Below are 13651 nucleotides of genomic sequence, written 5' to 3' on the forward strand. Positions count from 1 at the left end.
GCTAGGCAGGAAGCAGAGCTGGCTGAGAAGTACTATTTAATAATTAAAGGCTGAGAGCTGCAATTCCCTAGGTTGGGATAATAAAGGGCTGATGTTTTTGCAAGGAAATTGGGTGCAAGGCAGCTGCTGCTCTGAAGAAGCAATCCTTACCTTTCAGAGTAATCTGAGCAGGGCGTTCAGTGTTCTTGTGTCCTGGGCCTGCAGCTAACCAATGTGAGGGTTTCTTCTCTTTCTCTCCTCCTCATGGGCTTGTCTGAACCTGAGAATTATTCTCCTGGACACGCACAGACTGGCAGATGGCCACCAGGGAGGATGTGAGCATGACATCATGGCCAGCAGAAGCCGCCAAGCCAGAAGCAGTGGAAGCCAGGCTTTCTGCAGCTGTGTCTGGGGCTAGAGACAGCCACTGAGTGGCCTGGGTCTGGGGCCACAGAGAGCTCACACAGAGAACCGGGGCTTCTGGGATCTAGGAACCTGGTGTGGCTTTACCTTTGCTTCTGCACTTGACCCAAAAATATAGGAATCCAGGGGTTTCCTGCTAAGCCCAGGTCTGCATTGCTGCCATGTGTGCCAAAGAGCCCCTTCCCACCTCCCCACCTTCCCAGCAAACATGCAGGGGCAGCCCTGGCTCCACACTGGGATGCCGCTGCTGGTCCCTGATCTTCATCCAGCCTCCCAGTTCCCCAGGGTCAGTCTTCTACCCTGCCCCCTCCACTGCCTGCTCCTTAGACTCCTTAAAAGGAGCCTTCCTTTTATAGCTTTTTATGATGATTCTCTTTCCATTTCCACAAGGTTCTCTTGGTTTTGGTGTGTGGTCTTAAGGCTTCTATTTTTTTTCCTCTGTTAAAATAGTTTCAAAATTGATAGGTTCTGGACATCTACTCTACAGCGTGTTGACTGTTGTTAATACTGACATGTGCTTGAAAATTGGTATGAGAGATTATAAATATTGTATTCTCACCACAAAAGCATGATTAATAAGCGAGATGATAGACATGCTCATTTACTTGGTTTAATCATTTGCCAATGTCTACGAATATCAAAGAATCACATTTCACCCCATAACAATCACATTTCACCCCATAAATATGTTCAATTTTTGTGAATAAAAATATTAAATTGTCCAAAAATTGATAACCAAAAACATATAGATTTATTATGGAAGTATTACAAATTTTCAGTAAGCACAACTCATGTAAGTTGCTGACATGATTTGCCCCAAGCTCCTTCCTGCTTTCTCGCTAGCCATACTACACAGGCTGTCACACACATCATATCCCTGCCACCTTCCCTGACCTCTCCTCTGGGGTCAAAGAATGTCCACTGTGCCTGGTGGGATGACTTTGTCCTGAGACAGCCTGGACCTGGGATTCTACACATCAGGGTGCCAGTTGGAGTCCTTTGCACCCACAGATACAGGACCCAGGTGTAAATGGGCTACTAGGATCCTTTACACCCTGAGTCTGCTACAGAGCCAGGGCTGGAGATTTGCAAGGTTCACTCTGCTCTTGGGGACGTCCACACTGGGCTGAGAAGTGTCAGGTGTGGGTTACAATTTGGAGCATGCTGGGGATTAGAGATTGCTGAGGGGCAGAGAGAGGCAGAGAGATCATAAAGATGAGGTCAAGAGAATAATATGCTCTGTTGTCACCCCGTGTGAGTGCAGGCCAAATCCTGCCCTCAAAGTACATGTGGGTAGCAGGACAGGGCGGAATTGAGGAGAATGAATACCCCAGTGTAGTGATGGGGTCCAAAACTGGGAGATGGGGCCTGGTGAGGGAAGGTGGGCTGCAGCCCAAGCAGGGCTTCCACTTGCTTTCATAACTTGGCTTAGTGTCAGTCTTATCTGGCTGGTCCTATCTCTCTCCTTAGCTTTTTGTTTTTGACCATCCTGAAGATTGAATCCCCTCCAGGGCTTATGCAGCCCTTTTACATTTTTAAATTTTGAGACAGGATTTCACTAAGTTATGAAGTTGCCCAGGCTAGGCTCCAACTTGGGATCCTCCTACCCCAGCCTCCCAGAGCGCTGGGAATACAGGTGTGAGGCACCATGCCTGCCTCCTTCCTAGATTTTAAAAAAGGAAGATGAGCAGTGGCTTCAGAACACACCTTTCCTGCCCCAGTTGTATTTTCAGGTATGCATAAAGTTGCAGGTGAGTGGGTGATGTCTGTAGGCCTCATGAGAAGGTGGCCGTGGAGCCCAGAGCAGGCACCTGTAGGGCCATCTTTCTGCTCCCCAGCTCCCAGGCAGGGTGCTGCCTCAACCAGCGCTCTGTGTTTGGCTGCTGACCCTGGGAGCTTAGGGACGAAACCTTAAGAGTGCTCATTATTGGCAAAGGTTAGCTCAGACCCCTTGTTGCACCATGGGAGGTGAGAGAGAGCCCTTGAGGCCCACAGAACTGGGGCTGGACCAGGTTTTACTCATCTTTGCCGTCTCACTCATCCACAGCTGCACACCTAGGCTATCCTGGGGAGCCGTAAAGAATATGAGTTTCAGTAATGGCTTTTGTTGTCTTCTCTTGGACATAGTTCATGGTCATCACTGTGTGGGAAAAAAGTTGCTCCCAAGTAACTTGGAGAATCCACTGCAGTGTGATGCTTCTGACAGTTGTCTTTGATCGGTGACTTAACAAACATCTTCCAAAACTTTTTCAGTTGTTGGAAGGAGACTTTTCAGTAACTGTTCTGTATGGAATAGCTCAGCTAGAAAAGGAGGCCTTTCTGTGGATAACTGGGCTGTCTAGTACTGTCTCATTGCTGGGAAAAAAATACATGTAACCCGCAAGTTAAAGGAGGATACGTTTACATATTTTTGCTCACAGTTGGTAGAGCTCCATAGTTGGCTGGCCCGAAGGCAGGGTGGCTTGGCAGAGGAGAAGCAGCTCATGGTGTGGCAGGAGGAGGAAGCAACTTCCTTTCTTTCCCTTTTTAGTTCATCCAGGTTACAAGCCAATTGGATGGTGGCATCCACACCAAGGGTAGGTCTTCCTTCTGCAATAAATTCGTTACTCACACCCAGAGATGTGCCAGACCAGTCACTGGGCTCAGCCAGTATCACGCACCATGATCCAGTCACCTCTCAAAAGCCCCACCTATGAGCGCATGAGCCTTTGAGGGGGACATCTAGATACAAGACATAACGTGGGCTTACCCCTTGCAAATGTGGACAGGTTACTCTTGGCAAACACAGCTAGTGGGATACATCACTGATCTGTGACAACTAAAGCAATAGCACCACAGGACAGTAATCATGGCTAATTATGGTGTTTTCTTCTATTCTTACAGGGTACCACATACACCTGACTGCATCTTGTTTTTTTTTTTAGGACAGATTTCTGCGTTCACAAAGATGAGCCATGTGACACTGTTGGTAAGTTTAGAGTTTATAATGATCCAAGAGGCTGACATCCTGAGACTTCCTGACAACACTTCCAGTCTCAAGCTTTCCCCAGACAAGTTCAGTATTTTCTGAACTTGTTGCCTCTTTTCCTATAAATTAACTGACTCTATTTTACATGAAAAATTTTGAAGTTGCTTATGACAGACCTCTAGATGAAAGGTTAGGAAGGAAAATATGAAGAATTAAAGGGGAAGCAGCCACTGGGATGTCCCATGGTGCCTGGAGTTGGGGACACATTTGGCTCTAAGAGTCTTGTCATCCAGACAAGAAAGGTGGTTTGCTGGGTTACATAGTTGTTGTCATAGACGGAAACTTAGTGGCTTCCACTCGTGCATGTGGTGGACTTTACTGAGTACCTTCAGAGTGAAGTGTGACCACTTAGCTGTAATTCCCTCTTTGTACCAACCATGGAGTCAGGCTAACTTACCCTCTAGCCAGACTGTACTGACACCGATACGCAGTGCTGGAAAAGCATGTGGTGCTGCTGCCCTTCCTTTCCCTCCTCCCCACCTGTCCCCTTTCTTGACATTTTCCTTTCTGTCCTATTCTCAGTGATATCCGGTGTCAAATGGAAACCATTCTCCAGGTATAGGACTAGAGTGTTAGCTTAATAGAGGAAGCACCGAGAGTATTTCCAGTTTTGTCTGTCTTACCACAAACCTTTACCAATGAGGAGGTCTGAATATATATTGGTAAAAGCAAAATTGTGAGCCTCATGTCCTTTGAATTGTAATAAAATTGCAGGAAAACAGTAGAAGATTGAAAGATATGTCATATTGTGAAACTGAAGCATCAACAACCTGTGCTGCTCATGGAGTCTCAGCTGTGGGTACCCCCAAGCCTTTGCTCTGCTTCTGCCAGGCCCGAGCTGAGTGACCCTGGGTAAACCTCCACTTTTGGTTTCTTAATGAAATGGTCACTTTGGATTCAGTGACTTAAAAGGCCTTTCAGAAATCTACTGTAAAGATAGCTAAAACTTGTTTCACATGTTAGATTTCATTAAATGATTTTTTTCTTTATTTTTATTTTTTATTTCTTCACTTCATCAGTCCTCTAAACAGATCAGAGAGCAAAGTGTCAGATCCCAGCTGATGACTCTGTGCGTTGTTATTTGGGGCTGTCTCCATAATGGAATTACTAGACAGTGACAATATAAGACATACTTTGCTCCAGGATAGCTGGCACAGGCCCAGGTCTGGCTGGGGCTCTAGAAGATGTGAGTATGCTGCTCTCTGTTCACCTCCTGAGCTACCCAGGCACGTGCTCTCTCTGGAAAGGCCTGTTCCTTCTCTGTGGCTTCTCCTTCCGGGTTCAGCTTTGGTGGCCACAATAGCTCTTCCTGGAGGCATTTCTGTTCCCTGCTCCTGCTGGTTAGCTGGTTCTGATGGCCGGGGAAGGGAGTGGTCCTCATATAGCCCTTGCCTTGCTTCCTGCCCACCTCAAAGACTATGCTATACAGAGCTGAGCTCTGGTCTCTAACTGCTTCAGGATGTGAGAGGCTCTGTCACTCACCATTGTCGGTTGGTTGATCAAAGGAGGGAGTGAATGAATGAACACAGATGAAGGAACTCCAGGGTCCAAACAGCAGGCATCTAAGCACATCATTTTCTTTCCTGTAGTTAATAGCTGGCTTTTGTTTCCTTTGAAAGATTCCTCTTTGGATAGCACTCTGCCGTTGATTTTGACTAGGTACTCTGGGTCCCCTGTGCAAGAGGAGGAAGCTAGTTACAGTCAAGCATTTTTCCCTCTTCTAAAACAGATCACCATATTACTATGATTAGTTTTCTCAGATATTATAACAAACAGACAGCATGGTTCAAACGACAGAAATGTATCACCTCACAGTACTAGAGCCAGAGGTCCATGGACCAGGTCTGCAGGTTTGATTTCTGGTGAGGCCTCTGTCCTTGGCTTGCAGGCGGACACCTGGTCCGCAGCATTTGCACCTTAGATATTTCAAAGCCCTATCTCTAAATACAGTCACATTGAATTTGCTGGGCTGGGGGAGCACAATTCAGTCCATAGCACTATTCATTTGACACTCAGCCATATGTTACCGGGGGCATCTCATGCTTTTCTGTGACCTCACAGCATATGTCTCATTTCCTGAGCAAAAATGCTTTTTGATGGCAGGGGCCATTTGTAATCATTCTTTGTTCTTTATGTGATGGCTGGTGAGCTGAGGGCCAAACCAGCAATCTGCTGCTTCCTACTCTGTCCTTTTTCTAATATTTCTAAATCACCATTTTCAGCTTTTACAAAGGAACTGAATTCTTTCATGAACTCAGTTGATCTTATGTAGTGTTTTATTAGTAAACATTTTAATGTGTCATAATTATACATGTTGTCAAGTCAGGAAGAACAATGAGGTGATACTCATACAAATTTGAGAACTGTCACATACCAGACTCAACATCTAATTTATTTCTGTACTTACGATTTCTTAAATTTGGAAATAATTATAGAAACACAAAAAGTTGCCAAAATAATAGAGAGCTCTCACTCCTATCACCCAGCTTGCTCTGGTGGTAATATCTTACATAACTCCTGTGCATTATCAGAACCAGGGAGTCAGTGGGCCCAAGACAGTGAACTATAGATCTTACTCCAGTATCACTTGTTTTTATTGTGCTTTTATGTATACAGTCAACCCTGGGTATCCACAGGCTCCTCATCACAGATTCAACCCACTGTGGACTGAAAATGCTTAGGAACAGAAATGACATCTGTATTCTACATATACAGACTCTTGTGTTTTTCCCCAGAATTAAACAATATAACTATTTCCACAGGATTTCCACTATATTAGGTATGAATAATCTAGAGAAGAGGAAGACGTGCATAGGTCATGTGTAAATACCTCACTGTTTTATGTAAGGATTTTGGTATCTGAAGGTTCTGGAGCCAACCCTTACCAGATACAGAGCGATAGCTGTAGTTTCGTGGCATTGGATCACATGTGTAGATTTGTCCTTTCACCCTGACAATCAGACCAGAATGGCTTCATCATCTCTAAGAAACTCACCTGGGCTGGCCTTAAGAGGCCCCCTCTCCCTCTCCCACTTTCCCCAGTCCCTGGCAACCATTGGTCTGTATTCCATTTCTGTAATTTTCTTGTCCCAACATCCAGTTTATTTTTGCATTTTGTTTTGATTGTACAGAATGGAAAAATAATCTGAATCACGGAGATATGTGCTTGCCAGTGTGAAGAGATTTGAACAGCTGCCTCAGGAGCTCAGGATCCAGCTGTGTCCTGAGTTCTGCAGAAAATGAGACATCTAGTACTTGAGGTCACTAGGAAATCTTGAGGTTTCCAGTGTTATATAAGTGGGTCATAACCACATGTTTTTTGTATTTATTAGGCCATAACTCACGTACAGTAAAAAGCACAAATCTTGATGGATTTTTTTTTTTTGGTGCCGGGGATCGAACTTGGGACCTTGCACTTGTGAGGCAGGCAGTGGAACCACTGAGCTAAATCCCTAGCGATGGATTTTTAATTTATACCTACACTCTTTGATTTTTGGCTTATCTTATATTAATTGAAATGGTTTTAGAACAATATCTTGACTTCCATTTTAATCTGTGTCTTTTATATAGCTGTAAAATACTCTGTGCTGCTATGATCTGGATCTGGAATGCTCACAACGGCCAATGTGTGAAAGGCTTGGCACCCAGCTTGATGCTATTGGAAATTGGTGGAACCTTTAAGAGGCGGGGCCTGGTGGGAGGGTGTGGCCATTTAGAGGCATTCCCTCAGAGAGGGTTGTGGGACCTGTTTTCTTCTGCTAGCTCGCTCATTTTCTCTCCCTCCCCTCTTTCCTGCCCATGACAAGTGAGCAGCTTCTGTTGTCCCACCACGTTGTGTTACCACTCACAGGCCCAAAAGCAATGGCATCAACCAATGGAAACCTCCACAACTGAGAGCCAAAGTAAACCTTTCTTTTTTATATCTTGATTATTTCAAACACTTTAATACAGTAGTGGAAAGCTAACACATAAAACAACAATTTGCCATCAACCATTTTGAAGTGTATAGTTCAGTGGCATTCAGCACATTCACCATGTTATGCGATCACATGCCTCTTTTCTTGAAATTACTGTGCAGATTGATAGTAGTATCTGCCCTTCAGAAGTTCTTTCATGCCATCCCTCCAGTCAATATTCTTCCCAAAAGTAACCTATTATAAATGTCTTTAAAATATTTTAAAGTAGGTTTCAGAGTTAAATTTGAGTGATGGTATTATGGTTTGGATCTGAAATATCCTCTGAAAGCCTCGTGTGTTTGGAAGGTGATGGATCGTGAAGGTGCTGCGCTCAGTGGGAGGACTGGTCCACTGATGGGTTTAGAGGAGGTGGGGGCTGACCCGGCTTCTCCCTGGCTCCTCCCTTCTCTCTGCATCCTGGCCACCATGATGTAAGCAGCTTTCCTCTGCTCTACCTCATTCCCATGCCATTACCGATTTGGACCCAGCCAACCATGGACTGTGACCATGAGGCAAAGTAAACCTCTCCTCCTCTAAATTATGGGTGTCAGGTATTTTGTCCCAGTGACACAGTGGCTACAACAAATACCTTGGCAGAACTTCTGAGAAACCATGGACTTGGGGTTCTGTGATAAATACTCTTCAATCTGCATTAGCCAATTTTTTTCTGAATTGATGAGATAAGAAGCAAAGCAGGGTTAGACTTAGGAGTTGGGGCAGTGAAATGAGGTGGGCAGCCTGGTTTGAAACACAGTCAGTGTGGGAGACCCAGGGGGGCAAGGCCATAGAGGTCAGTGGCAGGCCTGCCTGGTCTGTATGATACTGTGGCCATGTTGGATGGCTGCTGTCTGCCCCTCCCTACCCTTACCTGCACTGGCAAGAGGGCGACTGTGGCCCTTTGGACTTCCAGAGGGTAGGCAATGGCACATTACAGAAAGAATAAATACGTGTGTGGTGGAGTCCCCACAAAGGAACAGTGCACTCTGGCCAGGGTGAAGGTTGGATGCCGGGCAGTCCAGCATGACCCATGGACATTGCACTCCTGATGTTCAGTAATGATTGAAGCATGAGACTTACCATCTCTGGATTTCACAGGGACTTGACAGGGATCCTATTGATGCAGGCAAAGGTGAGCTTTCCCAGGCCCTGGTCCCAGTGTTGTCTGACCCCTGCAGTGCTGAGGCCGTACCAGGCTCCTCCATGCTAGGTGAATCCTAAGCAGGTACATGGACACACTTTGGAAAAACCATCGCAGAAGGACCTTCTCTTCCTCCCTTTGCAGTGGGAAGGACAGCAGGGATGACACCTCAGGGTTCTGCTCAGCTCCACCTTGGAGAAGAACACACCAAGAGGAAAGGCTACCTGTAAGGTAAAAGGATCAGCAGACAGGCATCCATCCATGGTAGATCCCCTCCGTGGGGCTCCCCCTGCTGCACACTTGTGGGGTGTGAGCCTTTCACCTGTCGAATTGCTTTATCTAGAGTGGTTAGCTTTATAGCCACTGTCTGAGGCAGGCAGTGTCCTGGGGAGGTGAGAAGACAGAGCCATGGAGACAGTGAGGCTGTAGATCTTTGGCTTTCCCTTTGCAAACAGCAGCCCCTTCTCTCCACCACCCAGTGACCAGGCCAGTGTCTGAGTTACAGTCAGTGGATGTGGGTTGTTGGTCTTGCTCCTGTTTTGTCTATAAATTGAGCTTCCGTGACATTTTTTGGACAGCGTAATTCGGGGTTGGACATTTTTCCTTTTTCGGTCATGTAATAGTTTTCAATTAGTGGAGAAACCTCTCCTTTGCTTCTCCAGTAGAGGGGAGGGAGAATCCTGCAGCAAGGACAATGGGGATGTCGCACAGCCACACATGAAAGGCCAGGTTGTTGCTGCCAGGGTGCCCTGAGCCTGACCTGTGCCTCTGTGGCTGGCTGCTATGGCCTGAATGTTCCCGTGGCTCTCTTCATCCTTGAGTGAGAGGACCCCGTCCCTGTGTCACCCACAGTCCTCGTTCCGCACTGTGATGCATCTTGGTGGCTGAGGGGAACTTCACAGATGTGACCGCTAGACTGCAAGCACCACCTCCGTGTGTGAGGGAGAAATGAGGGAGCGTGTGTGGGTGGAGGAAGTGAGGGAAGGGAGTATCTCCCTCTAGGGCTATGGTGTTTGGAAAGGGAGCCTTGACCCTGAAATCTGTTTCAGGACAGCCCGAAATAAGTGTATTAGTCACTTTCCCATCTCGTGGATAAAATACTTGACACCTGCAATTAAAAGGAGTGGTTTATTTTGCCTTACAAAATTTTAGGTGATTTTGGATCCATAGATATCTCAGCTCCAGGCTTATCCGTACTTTGTTATTTGTGTCTGCTCTGAGACCTTGCAAAGGCCAAGGCTTAAAACTTTGTTACATATTAGTTGTCCCACATCAGACCACCTTCGGTCTCCAGCACATTTGTCTGTTGTCAGAAGTTGTATTAGTATTTATAATTATGCTTTTGATCATATCCTGTGCTTTTCATGAGGTTTTGTGAAAGCTTTCAATTTGGGGCATCAAATACTCATGCTTCTAGCCATCGGAGTGCAGATTGTTTTGGCAAGCTCAGCCTTCCTCCTCATGCTATGCCAAAGTAGTATCCCCTTCAAAGAGTTAGGACAGTAGCATTCTGTCAATTTTAAGATGTTGTACCTGTAAAGCCAGTTTGGATTTCTTAGCTAATAGAGTCATTGGGAAAGCAGAAAAGTATATACTTCAGTACACTAGTTCCTCCCCTCATAGGTTTAGTTTTAAACATCAGTAGAGAGTATTTTCTCAAAAATGCCAATTAAGTTGTGTCTGGATGTTGGAGCAGGTCTTCTAAAAGACAATTTGTAAGTTCTGTAGGGCTGAAAGACTCTAAGGACTTTCTTGCCTTTATTTTTCTATGGCCACCCTATGCATGGTTTAAAGGTAGTGATTGAGGTGAATAAAAATATAAATGAGTGAGTGTGTGTGTATGTGTGCGTGTGTGTCTTGACCTATACACATGGCCACACATGCTCAAGTGCCTGTCGGTGTGCAGTGTGTGTGCTTCCTGTACCAGAAGGTCTAGAGAGGCCTCATCTGTGCCTACAAGTTTTGTAAGTTTTTTTTGCTAGTCCTTGTAAGCGCCTCCCAAAAAGTCCTCTCTTCCCTGGTGGCTGTACAGGAAGATCCCACTGCAGGAGCTTTGTGTTTGGGACCTGGCTGGCAGTCAATAGCTGTTTGAAATCGCTGGCCCCAAGGGAAACAGTCCAACTTGTCTCGTTGCTCCTGCCAGGATCTCCTCTGAGGTTACATAATGGCCGGGCTCTGTTAGAAAGTGATGAAAATATGTGGGTACATTTTTGCATGGAATGGGATTCTGCTAGTGGAACCAAGTTTTAGTTTGGAACTAGGCAGAGACCAGCAGACACGTGGCTGTGCCTGGCTGCCCTGGGGCGCAGGAAGCACGAGGGTGGTAAAAGCAAGGAAGCTCACTGCAGGCTATGTAGCTGTGACTACCAGATACAGGCGTGAAGCCCCACAGAACAGGAAGTGGGTGCCATGTAAGATTGTCGTCCTCAGGAGTGGCTGGGAAGCACCTTCATGGGCTTCTGTGCTCAGACAGCTTTTGGGAGGGCTCCAGAACAGACCACTCTTCCAGGTAGGCAGCTGTTCACCTGCTCGAGCTACCAGTAACATTGGTGTCTTAGCGTGGCCTCAGTATGACAATGGCAGAGGGATTGCTCTGTTTTCTTCTTGGTGTTTCCATTCCTCATGCCCAAAGAAATACTTTAGGATTTGCTTGGAAGGAAGTCCCAGTCTTCCTTTTGTTAGGGCACAGCTCTTACCCCAGTCATGCAATTCTGAGTCACTCTAGACACTTACTAGGTTGTTAGAAACAAAACCCGCCCTGGTGAAAGGAGGGGAACGTGAGATGCCACTGCTGGAATTGGAAAGAGCCCTTGGGGCCTGCAAACAGCTGCCTACATGGAGCCAGTGCTGGCAGAGTGAGCAGCAGAGGTACAGAGACCAGGGGCCACTGCTGCAGTCCCACAGGAACAAAGGCTCCTGCCCTGTTTGGAAGAGCCCAGTGTGGGAGCTGGGGAAGGGCTAGCAACCCGTTTCCTGTACAGTTGTGCTCCAGGTCCCTCTTACATCTGCAGGCTGAGCTCATCCTCAGGGGCCATCCATTGGAAGAGGGGACAGACACGGCTTAGTGCTGTGGTCAGAGCATGGGCTCCACAGTTAGACATGGGTTAAATCTATCTTCCACACCATCCTTGTGTGACTCACGCCATTGTTCCAATTCTGTTTTCTCATCTGTAAAACGAGCATAATATTACACAGGGTTACTGTGAGGGTTAAAGGGCTGACAGAACATACCTATTATTATGGCTGTTGCCAGAAAAAAAAACCCAGAAAATAAGCCAGGCACAATGACACATGCCTGTGATCCCAGGTGGAGGCAGGATGATCATGAGTTTGAGCCCCACCTGGGCAACTTAGCAAGACCCTGTCTCAAAGAAGGGGCTGGGGATATAGATCACTGTGAAGGCTGTAATTTGTTCTCTCCCCAGTGCTGCAAAACCAAAACAAACCAAACAAAACCGCACCTGAAAATAACAAATGTTGGCAAGGATGTGGAGAAATCGGAACCTTCAATGATAAGAATGTGAAGTGGCATGTCTGCTTCAGAAAAGCAGTCCCTCAAAAACTTAAAAGCACAATTCAGGAATTATTCCTCTTCTACATGCATACCCAAAAGAAGTAAAACAAAGATTCGAACAGATATTCGGTTATTTTGTCTTTCCTTTTTTAGTGGTAATGTTTGCGACACATAATGTACACTCATCATGGAAGTGGTGCATGCACATTTTGCAACTTGGTCCTTTTAACTTCCCCACCATTCACTGCCTCGCTGCTCTCTCCATCTCTAGATCCTCTTCCCATATGTAGAAGGTCTGTCTCTCTATTTCCTATTGTCTTTTGTTTTTCTCTTTAAATTGTTTATACTTTGGGTTTCTCATGTAAGAGAAACCACACAACATTTAACCTTCTGTATCTATTTCACTTAGCATTATGGTCTCAAGGTACATCCATTTACCTACAAATGGCTCAATTTTTTCTTCTTTATGGCTGAGTAGTACTCTATTATGTATAAATACCACAGTTTCTTTATCCATTCATCTGTTGATGAACATATGAACTGTTTCCAAGATTTAGCGATTGTGAGCTGTGCTATGAACATGGGTATGCATGTATCACTGCAATATGATATCTTTAACTCTTGGGAAAATACCCAGAGGAGGTTTAATGGGTCAAATGGAATTTTTAGTTTTAGTTTTTTGAGGAATCTTCATACTGATTTCCATAGTGGTTGTACTAGTTTACATTCCCACCAACACTGTAGAATGCTTTTTTTTTCTATAACCTTGCCAGCATTTGCTGGTTTTCGTGTTCTTGATTTTTTTCTGGAGTAAGATGGGTTGTTTTGGTTTGCATTTGAACAGATATTTGTACACACATATTGATAGCAACGTGATTCTTAATAGCCAAAAAGGGAAGCAATGCAAGTGTTCATTGATGGAATGCATAAACAAAATGTGGTATATACATGCAGTGGAATATTATTCAACATTTAAAAGGAAGGAAATTCTGAGACATGGTGTGAGTGAACCTTGAGGCCATTATGTTGAGGGAAACAAAGCAGTCACAAAAAGTCAGTACTGAATGATCCTATTTACATGAGGTCCATAGAATAGTCACATTCATAGAGATAGAAGTAGAATGGTAACTGTCAGGGGCTTGGCAGAGGGAGGAACAGGGTTATTGTTCAATGGCTGTAGAGTTTCAGTTTTACAAGATAAAAACTCTATGTAAGGATGGTAGTGATGGTGGAACAGCAGTGTGAATGTACTTAATGTCACTGAGCTGTAAACTTAAAAGCCATTTAGATGTTGGATTTTATGGTATGAATACTTTATTTCAATTCTTTTTAAAAGTGAGATGCTAGAAGGAGCAAAGTTATGAATTTGATTCTTTAGCACTTCTCAGAGATTTTACCCAAGAAAAATGATCAGGATGAGACAAGAGCAATTATCAGGATAGGGGGGATCCTCTTTTGCTGGGACGGAGATGTGGGGTGACTCCAGGGGTGCTGAGTCCTGGGGTGTGGTCTAGGCAGGACAGAAGGAACTGGAGGAGCCTGCATAGGTTGGAAGAGGGAATTAGACCCTCTGTTGCTGTGACAGTATACCCAAGGAAATCAACTTTAAAAAG

General features: G+C 45.3%; 1 protein-coding gene across 7 annotated transcripts in view; it reads left to right on the top strand.

The window, feature by feature from the left end:
- Positions 1-13651, top strand: part of Adamts17 (ADAM metallopeptidase with thrombospondin type 1 motif 17) — a 321741-nt gene that overhangs the window by 76681 nt on the left and 231409 nt on the right. For all 7 annotated transcript variants that reach the window (XR_015441655.1, XR_015441659.1, XR_015441658.1 and 4 more), the window contains one exon: positions 3327-3370. Coding sequence is in view for 2 of the 7 variants with exons in the window: in XM_004852682.4 (XP_004852739.1) it covers positions 3327-3370 (44 nt within the window). In the remaining 5 variants the exon portion in view is untranslated. The remainder of the gene's footprint in view (positions 1-3326; positions 3371-13651) is intronic.

The sequence above is a fragment of the Heterocephalus glaber genome, unplaced genomic scaffold, assembly GCF_053883595.1.
Source record: "Heterocephalus glaber isolate CG9 unplaced genomic scaffold, H.glaber_assembly_v1.0 deba00001531, whole genome shotgun sequence".
Taxonomy (NCBI): Eukaryota; Metazoa; Chordata; class Mammalia; order Rodentia; family Bathyergidae; genus Heterocephalus; species Heterocephalus glaber.